This window comes from Puma concolor, chromosome E2 (genome assembly GCF_028749965.1).
Source record: "Puma concolor isolate L17-30 chromosome E2, mPumCon1.1.hap2, whole genome shotgun sequence".
NCBI classification, from domain to species: domain Eukaryota; kingdom Metazoa; phylum Chordata; class Mammalia; order Carnivora; family Felidae; genus Puma; species Puma concolor.
In genome coordinates, this window is record NC_141681.1 from 55,792,042 (window position 1) to 55,811,740 (window position 19,699).

The following is a 19,699-nucleotide window of genomic DNA, read 5'->3' on the forward strand; positions in this document are numbered from 1 at the left end:
ACTATAAATACGACTTGGATCAATTTCAAAATTATTGTGCTGAGTGAGAGAATACAGAAGACACAAAGTGTACATTTCTAGGAAATTCTCAAATTGGCATGAAGGGAACAGATCAATGGTTACCTGGGGCTGGAGATGGCTTGATGAGCTGCACAGAGGTGCCAGAAACCCAGTTGAGATGGTGGTTACGTTCACGTCCGGATTGTGGAGGTATACATTTGTCAGGATTCATAGAAAAGCGCACTTCAAGTAGTTATATTCCGTCTTATAAAAAGTACAAAGTTCATTAAAGAAACATAATGAGAACTCACAGATCTTCCCAGTCCATGAAAATGGTATAACTTTCTTTACTGTAAAACCAACTGCATTGGCTTCTCCATTATGTGCCACAATCGCACATTTTTAATAATCCAGAATAAGGTATGATTTCACTTATTGGAGACTCAATTCCTCACTTATCAGATAAGGTGCAAAAGTGTCTCTATGGTAGTAATGTTTATGGAACATATATTTAGATACTATTGTGTTTTGAAGATTTTACAAATGGTTGACGGCAAATGCTATTATATATGCATATTGTAAATAGAGACATCAAGGATTTGCCAGATGTATACTCCACAGAGTGAGATGGAAAAATACATGAGCAGAACCTAAAATTTTAATTGCAGCCGTATATTCATGCCACTCATGTTTTCTGGAATATTATGTGTTTTGAGCCAATTTCACCTTGAGAATCAGAGTTTTTACATGACGGGAAATGCTAATCTGTATGATGAGCAACCAAACATATTACTTCAGTCCACAAATGACTGTATAGACAGCATTCATGGAAAAGAGTGTCCACTGGCTCATGAACTTGTGTTCTCCCTTTTGTTTGACGTGAAGACGCTACATGGTTTTCCGTTTGGAGATGCCACTGAAACTTCATGTATCAGCATAATAGAAGCAAAAAAACAAAAATGGACCCATCCTTGAATATTTAGAAAAAAACCGGCAGTAGGCCAGCAGAGACATTGCAAGGTCACACATGCCTGCAGCTGTGAACCTAACAGGGACAAAGTGAAAGCACAGCGTATCTGCAGAGGAAGTGGCGCCTTGGGTGGGGTCCCTGTTGCAGGATGAACCAGGTCAACCCCATGTGTCTTGTCTTCAGGTCCCCCAACACAGATGTTCACCAAGTATTTGGAGAATCAATCAGTGAATCAATGAAGGAATCCTGCCTTCACCTCACCGTGGCCCCCTTCTTTTTCTTATGCCCCAGATGCTCACACACCTAAAGAATCCTCCACCTTGCAGGACTGACCACTCGGTCCAGACGAGGCTGTGACCCTCCAGCTGTAGACAAGAGTTGATTAGCTCCTTGGTGTAGACCATGCTGCTCAGACAAGCACCTCAGATGGGAGGATCTTAGGAGACTCACTGTGTCCCATGCCTCATATGCTCTCAGAGGTCCTGGTCCAGGCTCCAGTGGTGGAGGGAAGAGTGGAGATGGGAGGCAGGATACAGGGTCTGTTCTTGGTCTCTCCTCCTGGGTGGGTCTCCCGGGTCTTGGACTGGGAGTGCAGGGGTCACAGGCTCTGTGCAGAGAGGGGGTGAGCTCCGCAGCGGCAGTTCCCCCTTTGTGAAATCGTGAGCCCTCATGCTCCTCCCCAGCTTCCCGTGGGTCCTCCTCAGCTTCCCTCCCTCTGCCTTCCCTTCTCCTTCACCCACAGGAAGCCCAGACACCCTCTGTCTCTAGATGCTGCTGCCACCGCTGCTGCTGCTCCTGCTATGGGCAGGTGAGTGGGCCGAGGGGAGAGGGAAGCTGGGGACTGCCGCTGACCCTGCCTTCTCCACAGGGTCCCAGGCTCAGGATGAGAGGTACTGGCTGCAAGTGCAGGAGTCACTGACAGTGCAGGAGGGCCTGTGTGTATACGTGCCCTGCAAATTCTCCAACCCCACGAGCTACTTGACTAACCCTGTTCATGGCTACTGGTTCCGGGGAAGGGCCCACATATATTTGGATGCTCCAGTGGCCACAAACAACCCAGATCGAAAAGTACAGAAGGAGACCCAGGACCGATTCCGCCTCCTTGGAGACCCTCGGGACCATGACTGCTCCCTGGACATCAGAGATGCACAGAGAAGGGACTCCGGGACGTACGTCTTTAGGGTGGAGACAGGGATTAATATAAGGTATAGTTACAGACAGAATCAGCTCTCTGTGCATGTGACAGGTAAGGAGCACACTGCAGGGGAGGCCACAGGGGAAGGATAGGGGTCCCGGGACAACCTTGACAGAAGCCTGAGGCTTCTTTCAGGGCGGCACCTCAGACCCTCTTTCTGATCCCTGTGTCTCCCCCTCTCCTCACCAGCCCTCACCCACACACCTGACATCCTCATCCCTGAGACCTTGGAGTGTGGACACCCCAGGAACCTGACCTGCTCTGTGCCCTGGGCCTGTGAACAGGGCACGCCCCCCATCTTCTCCTGGATGTCAGCGGCTCTCACCTCCCTGGGCCCCAGGACCCACCTCTCCTCAGTGCTCACCCTCACCCCACGGCCCCAGGACCATGGTACCAACCTCACCTGTCAGGTGAAGTTCCCTGCAGCTGGTGTGATGGTGGAAAGGACCGTCCAGCTCAATGTCACCTGTGAGTGTAGGGCCAGGATGACCTGAGTGCCTGAGGGGGTGAGGGGCATGAAGTCCAGGTTCTGGATGCTGGTGCTTTAGTCCTGGAGGCCTGGCTGAGGAGGGGACCTCGAATGACTCAAGTCCTGTCCCTCCTGTGTTTCTGTGGCTTCTGGGGGTGGGAGGATGTCCACATGCATCTCACATCACCCTTCCTCACTAAAGAGGGAAATCCTGTCCTCCCATCCTAGGTGCCACACAGAACTCGACAGCTGATGTCTGCCTAGTGGATGACAAAGGTGGGAAGAAGCCTCCTGTCCATGGAGCACTGACTAGCAGTTTCTTTCAGAGCAGAACTTTCAGAGTCAGTGGGTAGATGTGTGGTGGGCTGTAGTTAGACATGAGAACCCCCCTCAGCCCACCTCTCTCATCCCCTCCCACTCTGGTCTTGCCAGGGTGACCTGCTATTTTCTCCCCACCATCTTGAGTATACTCTTTATCTTCCTCCAGTCATTGAAGGCCTTGGGGCATTTTTAGGAGACTTTATTTTTAGAGGGGGGGGAGTTTTAGGTTCATAACAAAATTGAGCTGAAGGTAAAGAGATTTCCCCCAAGCCCCTGCTTTTGTATGCATAGCCTCTCCACTCTCTGTGTCCCCCACCAGAGAATACCTTTCTCACAATCAAACCTACATGTAATTGCCTTTATCACCAAAAGTCCATAGTTGACATTAGGGTTCATTCTTGGTGTTGTGCATTCTATGGGTTGGACAATTCATAATGACATGTATCCATCTAGTGGTATCGTGCAGAGTAGTTTCACTGTCCCCAAATGTCTCCGGGACATTTTTTGACTGTGAATCCTCAGCTGTCACCTTGACCTCTCTCTGAGCCCAGGCTTTCCCTCACTGTTCTATTCCCATTGACAGTGACATCTGGTTCCCACCTGGACAGTGAGCTCCTTTTGGACTCTTTCAGTGCCCACCAAATGGTTGACAGGTGGTGCCCAGAGACACATCCCTCACCCTGAGTGTGTTAGGCTCACAGTATATATACTTGGCTGCTTCCACCCACTTCTGGAAGCATAAGAGACCACCTTTGGCCCTGAGACAGGGTCAGTGGAGGCCAGGAGAGGAGATTCAAACAGCTTCCCTGGAGAGAAGGAAGTACAAAATCTTTCCACATCCCACAGAGACATATGCTGTGTGCATATGTCTCTCTCTCTCTGGCACGCCCACGGGGCCCAGAGCCCCACGATCCTGCTGCAGACAGATCTGGGATCTGTTGCAGAGAAGAACCTGGGTCCTAGAAAAAATGGTAGTAGCTGAACAGGAGTGTGAGAGCTACATGGTATCACACAGACCATGTCCTTCTGGTGGAGGCTGAGGTCCTGCAGTGGGTGGGAGACCCTCAGGGCTGAACCCTGGATGGGAGGGGACGAGTACCCCTCTCAGTATGCTGGAGTTGTCAAGATTGGAGTTGACCCCACGTGTCTTGCTTGTCAAGATTGGAGTTGACCCCACGTGTCTTGCTTGTCAAGATTGGAGTTGACCCCACGTGTCTTGCTTGTCAAGATTGGAGTTGACCCCACGTGTCTTGCTTGTCAAGATTGGAGTTGACCCCACGTGTCTTGCTTGTCAAGATTGGAGTTGACCCCACGTGTCTTGCTTGTCAAGATTGGAGTTGACCCCAAGTGCCTCTGTCTACAGGGAACCTGGAGACCAGGGCAGGAATGATTAAAGGTGCCATTTGGGGAGCTGGTGTCACCACGCTGCTTGCTCTCTGCCTCTGCCTCATCTTCTTTGGGTGAGCTGTGTTGATGTGGGCGAGAGGGAAAGAAGCGGGACCTGCAGGGGTTGTGAGGCCCTACAGCAAGGGCGAAAGGTTCAGTCATGGTAAGAATCCAGCTGATACCATTGGGCCAAGCATGAATATGTTCCCAGCCCTGGTTCCAGAAGTCCAGGAGCCGGGGCACCTTGTTACAAAGTCTTGATATGAAGGCTTCTGGGCTCACTCCACCATTGACCTGCCATAGTAGCTCACTCCAGCCTCAAGAGAGTGACCCTATGTCAGAGACCCTGGTTCTCTCATCAGAGTGAAGACCTGTAGGAAGACAGCATCCCGGAGAGCAGCGGGCGTGGACGGCATCCACTCAGTTGTAGGGCCAGCTCCCCTGGTGAGTGATGTGGGCATCCTGGTGTGCAGATTCTCCTCTACATCTCCTGGGGTGGCGCACAGCCATGCTCCATTCAGCACATCCAGAAATGAGCTCATCACCTTCCTGCTTAGTTGAAAATGTAGGTTTTATTATTATTCAGTGTCTGAGGCCAACAGATCAAGAGGTGATTGCCACTGAAAAGGCACCCTGTTACTCAAGTTCCAGGAAGAAGGACACATGATCACACATAAGACCACATGGACAGGGTTGAGGTCGACCAAAAGGCAGAGGGGGCATAGAGAGACACAGATGGGAGCCTTTATTGGAGTTTCCACAGGAAAGGCATGCTGAGAAGGGGTAAGTGAGTTTAAGATTGGCTAGTTTGAATCATTTCAGCAAGCTCTGGGGTGTTGGGGCCGTCCCTAGTTGCTTGGTACTTGGCCCTGGGGTGATTAGGCAGAAGAATAGTGACCCAGAATGTAAGAGCTGGATAAAGCAGGGTTTGGGTGTGAGATTTGGATGGGTTGGTTTGCATATGAAAGAGATGCTTGCAAGGCAAGTCCTTTAACATCTCTAGAGATTGGCTAGTCCTGGCAGGGGCAGTTCCTCTAGGATTAGCAGGGCCCCAGATGCCAAAGCATCACAAACATGTGGTCAATACGCTCCTAAACATACTCTTCCTGCTGATCACTCACCTCCCTGATGGCACCTGTGTCCCTAATACCCTGCCAGCGACCCAACCCTGTCCCGCCCCAGCCCTGCACTTCTCACACCAATGTGCTGCAGGGTGTGCAGGCCTGTGCTTCTCCACAGTACAGCATAATGCATCCACTCCCTCTGAGCTGAGCTCCCCTCTTAGTCCCTACCCTGCTGCAGCCCTCCCCGCTTCTCCTCCCTGGCATGTTAGCATCACCTCCAGGCAGAACCCTTGTCCCACATGACCAAGTTTGAAAAGCACTGCATCTCCACACTGCTGCAAGCCGGGTGCCCACACAACTTGGTATGAGATTTGGGGCAGGAAACCCAAGGTCCCCTTCAATGCTTCTGTCTCTCCGACACCAGCCTGCTCACTCGCCTCAAGCATAGCGAGCATTTTTGCATCTCAGGATCATTGCTCCGCTGTGCTCACCTTCTCACGTGTCTATGTCAATCTGCCCTAGTCCTGCTCATCTCCAAGCTCTAATTTTCATTTATTCATTTAAAACTCTAAGGTGGACATCACTGAGGTTTCTGAGTACATGATCTGCAATCACCTTGCCTTCATTCATTCCTTTGCAAATATCTTCCACTTGTCGATTGTTCTGGATACTTGGGAAATATCTCTGTTTTTACAAATATGTATGTTACAAATATAAAATGTCCCTGCTGTCAAGGACTTACATTTATTGAGGGGTGTGTGTGTGTGGAGAAAACAGTGAACATATAGGTAGTGAAAATATGCAAGAAATTGTCAGGAAATAGTGCTATGGAAGGGCATTAGATGGAAGAATGAGAGGTGTCAGTCCTGGCACTGGAGTCTTTGAGAAGACACCCGCAGGAAGTGAGGGAGCACAGCGCGAACCCTGAGAGAATCACTATGGCTCTAAACAAGGTTTGGGGGTCCTGAGGTTGCGGCATGCCTGGTGTGTGGGGAAAACAGCAAGTTGGACAGTGTGTTTGAACAGAGCTGTGTGGGAGGGGGGCAGTGGGTAACGATGGGTAGGAAATGAAGATGGAGAGAGGCATGGGGGCTGCAGACGTTGCAAGGCCCTGCAGTTCACCATAATTACCTTTGTATTTTGAGAAGGCTGATAACGTAAAGGAAAACCACACAGAACTACTACTCATCCAAAATACCTAACTTCTAACTCTTTTGGTCTCTAAATGTGTGTGTGGTTTTCACCACACCAAGTAATCCTCTCTGACACCCTCTGGAGGTCCTACTGTACAACTCAACTCAATTCTGACACTATCTATCTGGAGCTAGCATCACATCCCACAGATAAGGGCTCAGCCCATAAGACAGCCCCACCGCCCTTAAGACACCAACCGCAAGCTCAAGTTGTCACTTGTGCTTCTAACCAACTGGCTATAAATCGGGTGTTCCCACGACCCCCTTCCTCGGTTTCAATTACTTTGTCAGAGAGGCCCACAGAACTCAGGAAAGCATTTTATTTACTGTGTACCAGTTTATTATAAAAGTATATGATGAAGGATACAGATGAACATCCAGATAGAAGAGATGTGTGGAGCTCCCAAGTTATTTCCAGGTATGCCACCCTCCACATATTTACCAACCCAGAAGCTGCCTAACAACCACCCCCATACTATTGGGATTTTTATGGACATAGACGTGATTGATCATTACCTCTATTTCCCACCCCTCTCCCCTTCCTGGGGGATGAGGACATGGGGCTGGAAGTTCCAAGCTTCTAACCGCAGCTTTGTATTTCTGTGACCAGCCTCCATCCAGGAGCCAACCAAGATTCGCATCATTAGAACAAAAGACACTGCTGTTGTCCAGGAAATCCCAAGGGAGTTAGGAACTCTGTGTCAAGAACCAGGGTCAAAGACCAAAGATTAGACCAGAAGATGCTCCTAGCACTCTTATCACTTAGGAAATTTAAAAGGGTCTTAGGAAATCTGTACAGGAACCAAGGGCAGATCTCTCTCTCTCTCTCTCTCTCTCTCTCTCTCTCTGTCTTCTGATACACATTTATCTTTTATTATTTCACAGACATGAACTGATGCTCATTTTAATGGGATCACTCTGTCTGCTGTGCTGAGAATACCTATATCAGGCTAGGAAAAGAGGACACCAAATAGGAAGAAACTCAAGTAATCCAGGCAAGAGATAATGTAGCCTCCCATAACAAGATACTGTAGACTGAGTGTCTTAAACTACAGAAACATATATTTTGTTATGCTGGAAGTCCAAGATCAAGGTGATGGCAGGGTTAGTTTCTCCTGAAAACTCTCCCCTTGGCTTGCAGATTACTACCTTCTCTCTATGTCCTCACGTGGCCTTTTCTCTATGCACACACATCTCCAGGGTCTCTTCTTCTTATGAGGACGTAAGTCATTTTGGGCCCTATCTTAATGACCTCACTTAAACCTAATTACTTTTTTAAAAGCCCCATCCCCAAATACAGCGCACTGGGTGTTAGAGCTTCAGCATATAAATCCAAGGAGACACAATTCAGTCCATAAGACATAGTCCAATGGGTAACAATGATGAATCAGGATTTGCTAATGGAATGGTAGAGTATGTGTGTGATGTGAGCAGAGATAGTTCACTGCCTCCACCACATGGATGTGATAAATGCCAAAAATGACTCCACAGATGCCATAAATATCCACAGGTGTCCATGCATGTCCAGACATGTTAATAGATGTCATAAATACCCATAGATGCCCATACATGTCCATAGATACCAAAGATGACTCCGATGTGGTTGCCTTGAGCAACATAAATAATTGAACCACCAATTCCTGAAATTGCCATCTCTGTGGGAGTATATTTCTCAGGGGGGTTCAAACTTTATTTTGGTTACTATAAGCTTCAGGTGCCTCTGAGATGTCCAAATGAAGAAGACAAGTTAGATGTCAAGGGTCTGGAGCTCAGGAGAGGGGTCCAGGTAGGAGGCACAGAGATTTGGGGAGCATACACATCAAGGTCTGATAGGGGATGAAGCCACAAGGAAGAGAAGAGGTCCACAGACAGAACCCCGGGAGAGACAGGGCTACAAGGTGAAAACAACAAGAAGACCACTGAGAAAAAAAAAGAAATGACAAAAAGAGTGTAGATTTGGGTCCTGGTAGCCAAAGGGAGATGAAGTTTCAAGGAGAAGAGAACGCTTATTTGTTTCAAATGGTAGTAATCCCAGTAAGATCAGTTCTGAGAAATGACCATTTAAATTTAGGACATGGTGTCACAGTTAATCTTGAGAAAAGCAGATCTGGTTGCCCAGTGGAGGAAGTTTTCTTGATTGGAATGAGTTCAAGAGAAAATGGGAGGAGAGGAAGTGCAAATGCTCTTGAGAAATGTTGCCATAAATCTTGAGAAATTAATCTGCAACAGAAAATGGTCATACTTCTACATCCCTTGGAACCTTCTGGGTGATAGGAGCATCTTTTGTTCTAACAAGGTGACTCTGGGTGGGCTTCTGGATGAGCAGATCACAAGAAAGACCAAGCCATGATTAGAAGCTCAGTATTTTCATCCCCACTCCCCATTATCCAGAGAGGGGAGAGATGCTAGAAATGAAATTAGTGATCCATCATGTCTATATGATGAAGTCTCCATTAACATCCCAAAAGTATGGAGCTCAAGGAAGTTCCAAGTTGGAATCTTCCAACACGGAGATGCTAACAGTACATCCGGAGAGGGTGTGGAAGCTCCTGCCACTCCCCACCCCCACCTCACCCTAGGCACCTCTTCCATTTGGATGTTCATCTGTGTCTTTTATCACATCCTTTTATAATAAGCTGGTAAACAGCAAACTGCTTTCCTGAGTTCTATGAGCCACTCTAGCAAATTAATGAAACCTGAGATAGGTGTTATGGCAACCACGAATTTATAGCCAGTTGGCCAGAAGCACGGGTTACAACCTCGACTTCCTATTGGCAGGTGAATTGGGGGTGAGGTTAGCCTTGTAAGACCGAGCCCTTAATGTGTGGGATCCGGCATTATCTCTGGGTAGGGAGTGTCAGAATTGAAGTGAACTGCAGGCCACTCAGCTGGTGTTGGAGAATTGCTTGCTGTGGGGAAAACCCCACAAATCTGGTGTCAGAAGTGTTGTGGATGTAGGTAACAGTGTGAGAACAAAGGAGACATACCCAGAAGAAAAGTCAACTTTTCATAAACACCCTCCTGCATGTCCCGTGCCAGAGTGACCAGGATTGAGTTCATGATCAACAGATGTGTGGCCCCGGGTAGCACCTAACCTCTCTGACAATTAGTTTCTCTCTATGTAAACTATTTTCCGCATAGGTCTGAGTGAGTGCTCAGTAAAATTTGAAAGCAATCAATAGTGTTATATTTGCTAAATAAGAAATGTTTGATAAAAGAGTGGAAGAAAGCAATGTCCTATTAAATCAAATTCACTTCATGGACCCTCTCTGCCTTCTCACCTTACCCCCCACTCCCACCCCAAGAGCCCTGCTCTGATCCCTTCTTTGCTCTCCACACAGGGTTACCAGCAGGAGTCTGAGCCAGAACTCCCTGCTGAGCCCACAAGCTCTGCAGGGGTGCCCCCCACCTTGGAAATGGAGGAGGAGCTGCATTATGCCTCCATCAGCTTTCACAAGATGAAGGAGAACACCTGCACAGAATATTCAGAGGTCAATACAAAGTGACAAACCACCTGGAGCAAACAGCCTCAGAGGGAGCGTCCATATCCTCTAGGAAGGGGGACCCAAAGGCTGGTTCTTGGAGACTTAACATCCCCATAGGCAATGGACTTATAAACTACTACATGTGAGTTTCTTGCTGTATTGGAACTAAGGCTTTGCAATCAGAGAGGCCTGGCATGGATTCAAGGCTCTTTCATTTATTAGCACTATGATGTCAGGCAAGCCACCTTACTCCTCCATGTCTCGGTTTTCTGCTTTACAAAATGGATGTAAGGGCTTCCATGAGGATTAAAGTGCATATGGAAAACACACAGCACAAATCCTGCTGCGTTGTGAGACATTGGTGCACATTGGTTCTTTCCCCCTTGGACAGAAAGGTGTCAGTGACATTTCACTTAGAGGCTGGATATGTTCTGTCCCGGACACCACATCAGCAATGAGTCAGTCTCACTCTGTACTCAAAATCCTCCCATGTGGCAATCATTTTGCAATGTACACATATATCAAATCATTACATTGTACACTTTAAATTTACACAATGTAGGGGCACCTGGGTGGCTCAGTCGGTTAAGCGTCTGACTTCGGCTCAGGTCATGATCTCACAGATCATGAGTTTGAGCCCCACTTCGGACTCTGTGCTGACAGCTCAGAGCCTGGAGCCTTTTTCAGATTGGGACTGTTTCGGATTGTGTGTGTGTGTGTGTGTGTGTGTGTGTGTGTGTGTGTCTGCCCCTCCATGGCTTGCACTGTCTCTCTCAAAAATAAGTAAACATTAAAAAAATAAATAGGGGCGCCTGGGTGGCGCAGTCGGTTAAGCGTCCGACTTCAGCCAGGTCACGATCTCGCGGTCCGTGAGTTCGAGCCCCGCGTCAGGCTCTGGGCTGATGGCTCAGAGCCTGGAGCCTGTTTCCGATTCTGTGTCTCCCTCTCTCTCTGCCCCTCCCCTGTTCATGCTCTGTCTCTCTCTGTCCCCAAAAAAATAAATAAACGTTGAAAAAAAAATTTTTAAAAAATAAAAAAATAAATAAATAAAATTACACAATGTTATGTGTCAATTATATCTTAATAAAGCTGGAAAAAATAAACTCTATATGCATACATAGTACTTAATGGTAAATATTAGTGAATATTTATCAGACAAAGAAAACCCTCCCCATGGATCTCTTCCCTGACTTGGCCTCCAGCATCATCCCTCTCCCCTTCTGAGTCCTCCCTTTCCTTCCTGCCTGCTTCCTACTAGTCCTGTTAGAGGCAAAATCACATATTAACATTTACACAACCTCCTAAAAATCAGGGCTGACCACAGTCAAAATACCTCTCCATCTCCTCAGCCCCAAAGACTAATTTATAAGCCTCTAATCTGACTTTCCAGATCAGGGGGCAGGAATTTTTTTTTTTCAGAGGGGCAGAGAGCATATATTTTAGGCTTTGCAAGCTGTATGGTCTCTGTAGCAACTATCCAACCCTGTGTTTATAGTGCACATGCAGCCATAGACATGCTAGAAATGAATTAAAGTGGATGTGTTCCAACAAAATTTTATTTACAAAAGTAGGCAGCCCACTAGCTATAGTTTTCTGACCTCTATTACAGGTTGTTTTTTTTAAACTTTTATTTATTTTTGACAGAGTCCTATACAGAGACAGAGCTTGAGCAGGGGAGGGGCAGAGAGAGAAGGAGACACAGAATCCGAAGCAGGCTCCAGGCTCTGAGCTGTCAGCAGAGAGCCCAATGCGGGGCTTGAATTCACAAACCATGAGATCATGACCTGAGCCGAAGTTGGACGTTTAACCGACTGAGCCACCCAGGCACCCCAATTCCAGGTTGTTTTTAATCTTTCCCAGTCTATTTGTGCATCTCCATATCCTAGCTCAGCGATCCTTCCTATCATTCTCTAAGTGTTCCCATGCTTGCGCATTCCTCACCATCTTCTTGCATCCACATTTCTCCTCCAGGAAGACCCATCACTAGGTCATCATCTATTTGGCACCTTCTTATCCCCAAAATAAACTTAAAAAAAAAATAGATGTCAGGGTTGAGATGGTGAAGGCAAGCAGGAATTTTTAATCTTCCTCCTAAAAAAAATGAATATTTTACTTAAAATAAAAATCATCTTGAATAAAACAGTCCCAAACCCCCCAGTAGCACCGAATCCATGTCAAGGATAAAGCATAATGCCATAAAATCATAAAGTAACACCTAAAAACAAATGGAGGATTTTGGTGTGGTGTGAAAAAAATGTCTGTGGCCTAACTCTCTCTGCCTTACATCCAGGAGGGACAGCTGAGTCAGACTTCTGTTTATGTTAATGTCAAGCTGGGTGACATGAGCCAACCATCTGTTGAAAACATTAAAAGTTAATGGTTAGATTTCCAACCCAGACAAGTTATCATCAACCCATCATTCCTCCCTCCGCTCACAACTAAAAATCCTGTAAGTTGTGCAAGAACCAAAAGAGGATTCTGAAACATTGTGAGTACGAGGTGAATTGGCTTGGGACCCCAGGACTAGGGGAACAACACAGAGGCAGAACATCTCAGTCCCCACCCACCCACCCCCACCTATCAGAGGAAAGACACTCAGACCCATTGTTTCCCAAGTCCTGACTGAGAAACAGGAGGGAGCCAGGTAGGCTCATTTCTCTCCTGGATGGAAGGGGAGCTCTTCTGACAATCAGGCAGGACCACCACCACAAGGGGAATCAGTTAGAGCTGGAAACAAGTGTCCAGAAAATGCTTACCTTCCTCATCAGACTTGAGATATCTCCTGCTTAGAAACACTGAGGCAGATGGACAGAAAGGGACAAAGAGATCCAAGCATGCTGTCTAATACTTCTGACTCTGACGCTAAGTTCTCCTTTGTCAAATGTGAAGACTAGCTTCCTCACTTTCAGAAGGTGTGTGTGTGCGTGTGTGTGTGTGTGTGTGTGTGTGTGATGAAGTAAGCTATATTAAAGGAGCATACAGAGGCCAGTAAGCAGAGGGCCTTAGCAAGAAGGCTCAACCAAATGGGGCAGACAGACGTCATCCACAGGAGCAACAATGCCTGAGAGTGAACAGGAGGGGTCGTAGATGAAGGAGAGAGAGGCCAGCACCACTCACTCTTGACTGCTCCTCTGGCTCCATCCAACTCCACCCACTTGACCTCCTGGCCTTAAAGTGGAACATAAGCATCTGGGTCAAGCCCTTCTGCTGAGCTGGGAGGTACCGGAGCTCAAAAATGCGACCCTGTTTCAGCACCACGGACAGCACCAGCTCCCCTGCCTAGGGCTCTCCAGGCGTCAGCGTCTCCTGGTGGACGGAGAGCGACCTCCCGGAGAGCCATTTATCAGCCCCCAGTGCAGAGTGGGAGGAGCCCAGGGAAGGGTCTGGTGACATCCTAGGTCAATGATGTTGGTCAGGTATGTCTGGGACCCCGTAGTGTGTGCTTCCCTCGTCAGACTCGGGCGCTTTGTCCCAAAAAGGTGTCAACCGGGGATTAGGTGCTGTCCTGAGGTGAGGTTTAGGCATGGGTGTCTCCAGTAATTAGATGGAATAATAAAGCCAGTCTTGGGAATTTCTGGCAAGAAAGTATTAATCACTCAAAGAGGAGGTCCTTATGGTATTTAGACCTGTTGTAAGACCTTGGGAGAAATAAGGTTTCTGTTTAATTTTGTAGCTGTCTTCCTACCAAGCCTGAATAACTTCAGAGATGCTTTTTTTTTTTTTTTTCTTTCTCCATTTAAATTGTTTTCACTCTTTCAGTCTGGGGTGGGTTTTTCCTTTTTCCATGTTTCCTCACATTTCTGTCTGGGAGCCTCCTTGTCCCTCTTACGTGGTCTCAACCACTCCAAGGCTCGCACCTCAACTACTGCCCCGGCAACTCTTACAGTTACTAACCCAGGATGTCTTGAGCCCCAGAGCTGGGAAGTGGCAGGAAGCCTGGGTCCTGCCGATAGGGTTGGAAACAGGAACTTCATGCCTGCACAAATCCCCTCATATGTTCCTCTTTCTGGTCCTCACCCTGCTCAGGAGTGCCCACATGGGAGCTGGCTTCCTCCCCTGTGGCCCCTCCAGGGTCTACTACACCAGGCAATCAGGCTCCTACCCAGGCAACCCCTTATCTGAGTCCCCCAAACACCAGAGCAAGGTTCACCACTATTCACCCACACAGCCAGCATTCTACAGGACACTCAGGTTTTCACAGGCAGAGTTGGAAACTTCTAGAAAAGAAAAGATGAGAAGAACTGGAGATTATTTGCCTCTTAGGATAAGGTAAAGTCCTGGACATGGGAGTCCAAAGGAGGGGCCAGACATGGGGGCACTGTAATCATTGTCTCCCAAACCTTTCTCTCCACCCCTCACCCACCTCTGCACAATAAGGAGGCACTTTGCTGATTTCTCTCTGCCCCTGAACACACACACAAATGAATAAACTTTTGTTCACCTGTCACTTCTGGTCTCCCAAACTATTCCCTATGGTTGTGAGTGAGTAGATGCAAGGAGAGGAAAGTCATTTTTTATGTCATCTTCTTCACCAAAATTGAAGCTATACTTTTTGCAAGATTCTACTACTTGTGTGTTTACCTTTATATAAATATTGCCACTTGACACATATTTATCACCTCCTATAGAATTTGTCATTACAGGGTGCAAACCAAGTCTACAATTGCTTGTGAGAAATGCACATTCTTGCTCCCAAGGACTCACTTTCTATCTTGGGAACAGAAATACACAGTCAAGGAAATTCATCTTCTCACCTGCTTTCTGCCCACCTCCAATCTGTTCTCCACAGAGAAGCCAGAGAGAATTCTAAAAGCCCAAGTGTCATTTCCAGCTTCTAACCCTCCATTGGCTCCCAGTTGCCCAAGTGGAAATAGCAAAATCCTTTAAGATGAGCTCAAGCTGTTACATGGACCACCTTACTTGGCTCAGGGCGGGCAGGGACCAGTTTCTAATGCCTACAGCACACCATAAGCCAACAGCCAACACATGCACAGAAGCACAGACTAATTTATTTATTCTATCAAAGAATAAAAATTTTTTAAAAATATTTATTTATTTTGGGGAAAGTACAAGCTGGGGGAGGGGTAAATAGAGGGGAACAGAGGATCTGAAGTGGGCCCCACACTGACAGGCTGACAGCAGGCAGCCTGATGTGGGGCTTGAACCCACGAACTGTGAGAGCATGCCCTGAGCTGAAGTTGGACACTCAAACGACTGAGCCACCCAGGCACCCCAAAGAATAACATTTTTAAAGGCAACATCATGACCCTCACATAGATATAAAATAAACATGTGTTAAAGATTTTTTCAGCACTAGGTGTTGTATGTAAGTGATGAATCACTAAATTCTACACCTGAAACCCATATTGCACTGTGTGTTAACTAACTAAAATTTAAATTTAAAAAAAGAGATTTTTTTATTTTGGCAAAAAAAAAAAAAACCCCACACACACTATCAGATCTAACCTCTTAACAAAATTTTAAGCGTACATTAGTGTTAATTGTAGTCACTATGTTGTAGAACTTTTTCACTTTGCATGATTGAAACTTTATACCCGATGAACAGCATTTTATTTAATTCATTATGAACGAGGGGACCAGGCAGAAATTAAAGATGCACAAATTTATATGGGGTAAAGGAATATTGAAATGAATTTGTGAAGCATGTAAAACTTGCTTGGTAGGAAGATTCAGGTCCCCCACCCCCACCCCAGCCAGACAGAATGTATATGCATGTCTGTGGACAAGAACTATTTGCATTGTTATTAGTTATCTATAAATCATAGCATTTAAAATAGTTCAGAGAGGGGTGCCTTGGTGGCTCAGTTGGTTAAGCATCCAACTTATGGCTCCCATGAATTGGAGCCCAGTGTCGGGCTCTGTCCTGACAGCTGAGCCTGGAGCTTACTTTGGATTCTGTGTCTCCCTCTCTGTCTGCCCCTCCCCTGCTTGCTGTCTGCCTCTCTCTCTCAAAAATAAACAAATATTAAAAATAAAATAAAATTTGGGGCACCTGAGTGGCTCAGTCGGCTAAGTGTCCGACTTCAGCTCAGGTCATGATCTCACGGTTTTTGAGTTCGAGCACCATGTTGGGCTCTGTGCTGATGGGTCATGAGCCTGGAGCCTGCTTCGGATTCTGTGTCTCCCTCTCTCTTTCTGCCTCTCCCTCTGCTCATGCTGTCTCTCTCTTTCTCATGCTCTCTCTCTCTCAAAAATCAATAAACGTTAAAAAAAATTTTAATTAAAATTAAAATTAAATTAAATTAAAATAAAATAGTTCAAAGGCAATAAAATGCTAGAATCAGATAACCCCAAAAGGGCATGCTCTAAAGAATACATACTTTTTGGGGCACCTGGGTGGCTCAGACGGTTAAGTGTTGACTTTGGCTCAGGTCATGATCTCCCGGTTTGAGAGTTTGAGCCCCGCATTGGACTCTGTGCTGATGGCTTGGAGCCTGGAGCCTGCTTCAGATTCTGTGTCTCCCTCTCTTTCTGCACCGCCCCCCAACTTGCACTGTCTCTCTCTCTCTCAAAAATAAACATTAAAAAATTAAAAAAAAAAGAATACATACGTTTTCATTGGAGACAGCCAGCAATCTTATTTCACTTATTCTAAATATTCTTACAATTCTTTTTTTAAATGTTTATTTATTTTTGAGAGAAAGACAGACAGAGAGGAAGCGGGGGAGGGGCAGACAGAGGGAGACAGAATCGGAACCAGGCTCTGGAGCTGTCAGCACAGAGCCCGATGCTGGGCTGGAACCCACGAACTGCAAGATCATGACCTGAGCCAAAGTCAGACGCTCGACCAACCAAGCCACCGAGGTGCCCCAATTCTTTTTTTTAAGATTTTATTTTTTTAAGTAATCTCTACACTCAACATGGAGCTCGAACCCACAACCCCAAGATGAAAATTCACGTGGTCCACCAACCGAGCCAGCCAGGCACCCCAACATCCTTACAATTCTCAAAGCAAGTATTCATTGATCCCCTAATGTTATGCCAGCCATCTTTATAGTCAGAGTGGATTCAGCAGTAGATGGGAGATACAAGTTCCTTTGTGAAGCTTACATTTTAATGACAAGAGAGACAGACAATAATTAAGCAGATTATGTGTTATATTGATTCATGATAAGGAGTTTGAAGAAAAACAAAAGAGAAAGATATATAGGGGATATGAAATGGATTATACTCTTCAATATGTTGTCCGTGGATGTTATCATTGAGAAACTGACGTTTGAGTGCACACACATATACACACACGCACCACAAGCCTTTATATAGACACATACACACAACTTAAATATGCACACAGAGGACACAGACACACATACACACAAATACAGACACGTATGTACTTCAAAGATACATATAGAGATCACAGACACAGCTCAAAATACTCACACAGAAATCACACACACATATATACAGACACAATACAGAAATACACACAAAAACCACAGACACGCATAGATACACAGACACATACACACTTCAAATATACATAGACACACATACCTCAGACATGCACACACAGACAGCAAACACAGACACACACATATATATACACAAACCAAAGAAACACACACACAACAGAGGCACACACAGAGACTACAGACACAAGTACACATGCATATACACAGACACATACACTACAGATACACAAACACCACAACCACACAAGATGAGGCATTAGCCACTGACTCCTCACGCAGGGAGCTTTGCTCTGGGAAGGCTGAGGTCCTAGTTCTCAGACCAGACAGATCCAATGTCCCAGCAGAAGAGAAAGGTCGAGGTGCCCTGTGACTCTGTGCCACTTTCTGCCATGTGGGCCACCTTTTTGTTCTCGTACACACCTCTCCTGCCCACCAACATCACCATCCACCTGTCCCTGCTGTCCTTGAATCGGCAGATCCAGAGACCTCGCCAGCCCAGCTGCTGGCCTGTGTCTGGAAGAACTGAGGCCAATCACCAGGGAATGGACAGGGATGATGGAAACATCTCTTGGTCTTTGGAAGATGGACACGAAGCCAGGACCAGTGAGAAGCAAAGTGAAGTCACCTAAGGGGAGCGGGGAGTGAAAGAGCAGGGGGCAAAAATGGCTGGGCTCTGGGGTCATGGGCCAATGTGGGAGGCCCAGGTGTACTACAAAGTGTCTCTGTTCCTGGAGTTCCCTCTCAATCCTTCTCTGAGGGCCCCATGGGGGGTGTGAGAGGAGTTCATGGGACATACTAGGAGCCCCCCAAGGGTGCTTGGAAAGATCTTCCCATGGTCCTGGGTCCATCCCAACCCAATAGAACATCTTTTTGGATACTCCAGCGCCTTCTACCCTGACTCTAGGCTCCCTGAGGAAGCCCTTGGGGCGTCTTCCTGATAACTTGGGTGTTGATGAAGAGACCTGGTCAGAGGAACCAGGGTCCCCTGCTTGGGACACCTATGAGCTTCATTGGCTGCAGAGTTCATCGGGTGGTTCAGTTACCGTTCTCTTTCCCAAAACAGAAGGAGGAGGAGGAGGAAGAAGATGGGGAGGAGTGGGGAAGGAGGAAAGGGAGGAAGACAGGAGGAGGAGGAAGATGAGGAGGAGAAGAGGAGGAGGGAAGGGAGTTAGGAGGAGGGGGAGGAGGGGGAAGATGGGAGGCGGAGGAGGGGGTGGGGGAACGTGGTGGTTCAGATCAGACTGGATTTCTTTGGCCCCTGGAGCAGAGAGCCTGATGACTGACATGCACAGGGGCTGACCAGAACACAGCCAGAGCTGCAGGCAGACCCCCCGTCTGCTCACACCACCTGCTCTCTGGAATAAGACAAGCCTGCCTCCCAGAAAACCCTTCTCACCCTCCAGCTCTGGCTCAGCTGTCCCATCGTCCAGGCACATCCTCACCCCCTCCTCCGGGCTCCGACAGCCCCATCCTCGCTCCTGGGTCAGCCCTGTCCACCCCAGGCTGTGACTGTGTCTCTGATTCCCCCGTCCTGGCCCTGGCTGTTGCTCCCCCAAGGTCAGCCTTAACTCAGCCCAGCCTCCAGGACTCCCTGCTCCGAAGACGGGAGCAGCTCAGCCAGCAGAGGGACCAGCTGGAACAGGGGCCCACAGAGCCTGTCCTGTCCTGGGGAGAGAAGGGGAGGTGTGGCTGGGGTTAAGTAAGAGTGAGGCAGAGATCCGAGCACAGAAGAGACCGTTACCAAATCTGTCCCTTCCCTTTTCCTCCGTCTTCAGATCAGCCCTCTCCTACAGGCCCGCCACTGGCCACTGTGCGGACTTTGCCCAGGGTGGGCCAGACCAGCCTGCTGGGAGCACTTTTCTTGTATGAACACATCCGTCTTCTCAAAAACCCCATGCACTGGTTTGCTAGGGTTATCACAACACAGTACCATCAAGAAGCTTCAGGGCAGGACTGACCACCAGGAGCTTCTTACTACAGGCAGGACTCAGAATGACCACTGAGGAATGGACAGGACCAGGCATTTGACATGCAAGATGGCCACACCCGCCTCTGCCGAAAATGCCCACCCCTGTCCTCCTGTGGGATTCTCCCCCAGACAAAGTATTGACTGTGATCCTTCCATGGGACTCCTGAGGAAACTGAGGCTTGGAGGCTGGGAGGGCCAGGCACACCTGGGC

The 19,699-nt window shown here is 47.5% G+C and overlaps 1 protein-coding gene across 4 annotated transcripts; it reads left to right on the plus strand.

Annotated features, from left to right (window-relative positions):
- Nucleotides 1-1,635: 1,635 nt before the first annotated feature.
- On the plus strand, nucleotides 1,636-10,421 carry LOC112851191 (myeloid cell surface antigen CD33-like). 4 transcript variants are annotated; one of them, XM_025914736.2, is made up of 7 exons: nucleotides 1,676-1,778; nucleotides 1,839-2,216; nucleotides 2,355-2,633; nucleotides 2,863-2,910; nucleotides 4,319-4,415; nucleotides 4,704-4,785; nucleotides 9,940-10,421. In XM_025914736.2, exons 1-7 carry the CDS (start codon nucleotides 1,739-1,741, stop codon nucleotides 10,102-10,104), a joined length of 1,089 nt encoding a protein of 362 aa, XP_025770521.2. In that variant the 5' UTR covers nucleotides 1,676-1,738; the 3' UTR covers nucleotides 10,105-10,421. The 4 variants fall into 4 exon arrangements, with proteins under 4 accessions (XP_025770520.2, XP_086546703.1, XP_025770521.2 ...); XM_025914735.2 differs by having other exon boundaries at nucleotides 1,636-2,216; XM_086690578.1 differs by lacking the exon at nucleotides 2,863-2,910.
- Nucleotides 10,422-19,699: the final 9,278 nt, after the last annotated feature.

Bases quoted from the DNA above. Each gene is read 5' to 3' on its own strand.
- LOC112851191 (XM_025914735.2), top strand. From the start codon at position 1,739: ATGCTGCTGCCACCGCTGCTGCTGCTCCTGCTATGGGCAGGTGAGTGG. The intron at 2,217-2,354 runs GTAAGGAGCACA...TCTCCTCACCAG, and splicing joins GCTCTCTGTGCATGTGACAG to CCCTCACCCACACACCTGAC. The intron at 4,416-4,703 runs GTGAGCTGTGTT...TTCTCTCATCAG, and splicing joins CTCTGCCTCATCTTCTTTGG to AGTGAAGACCTGTAGGAAGA.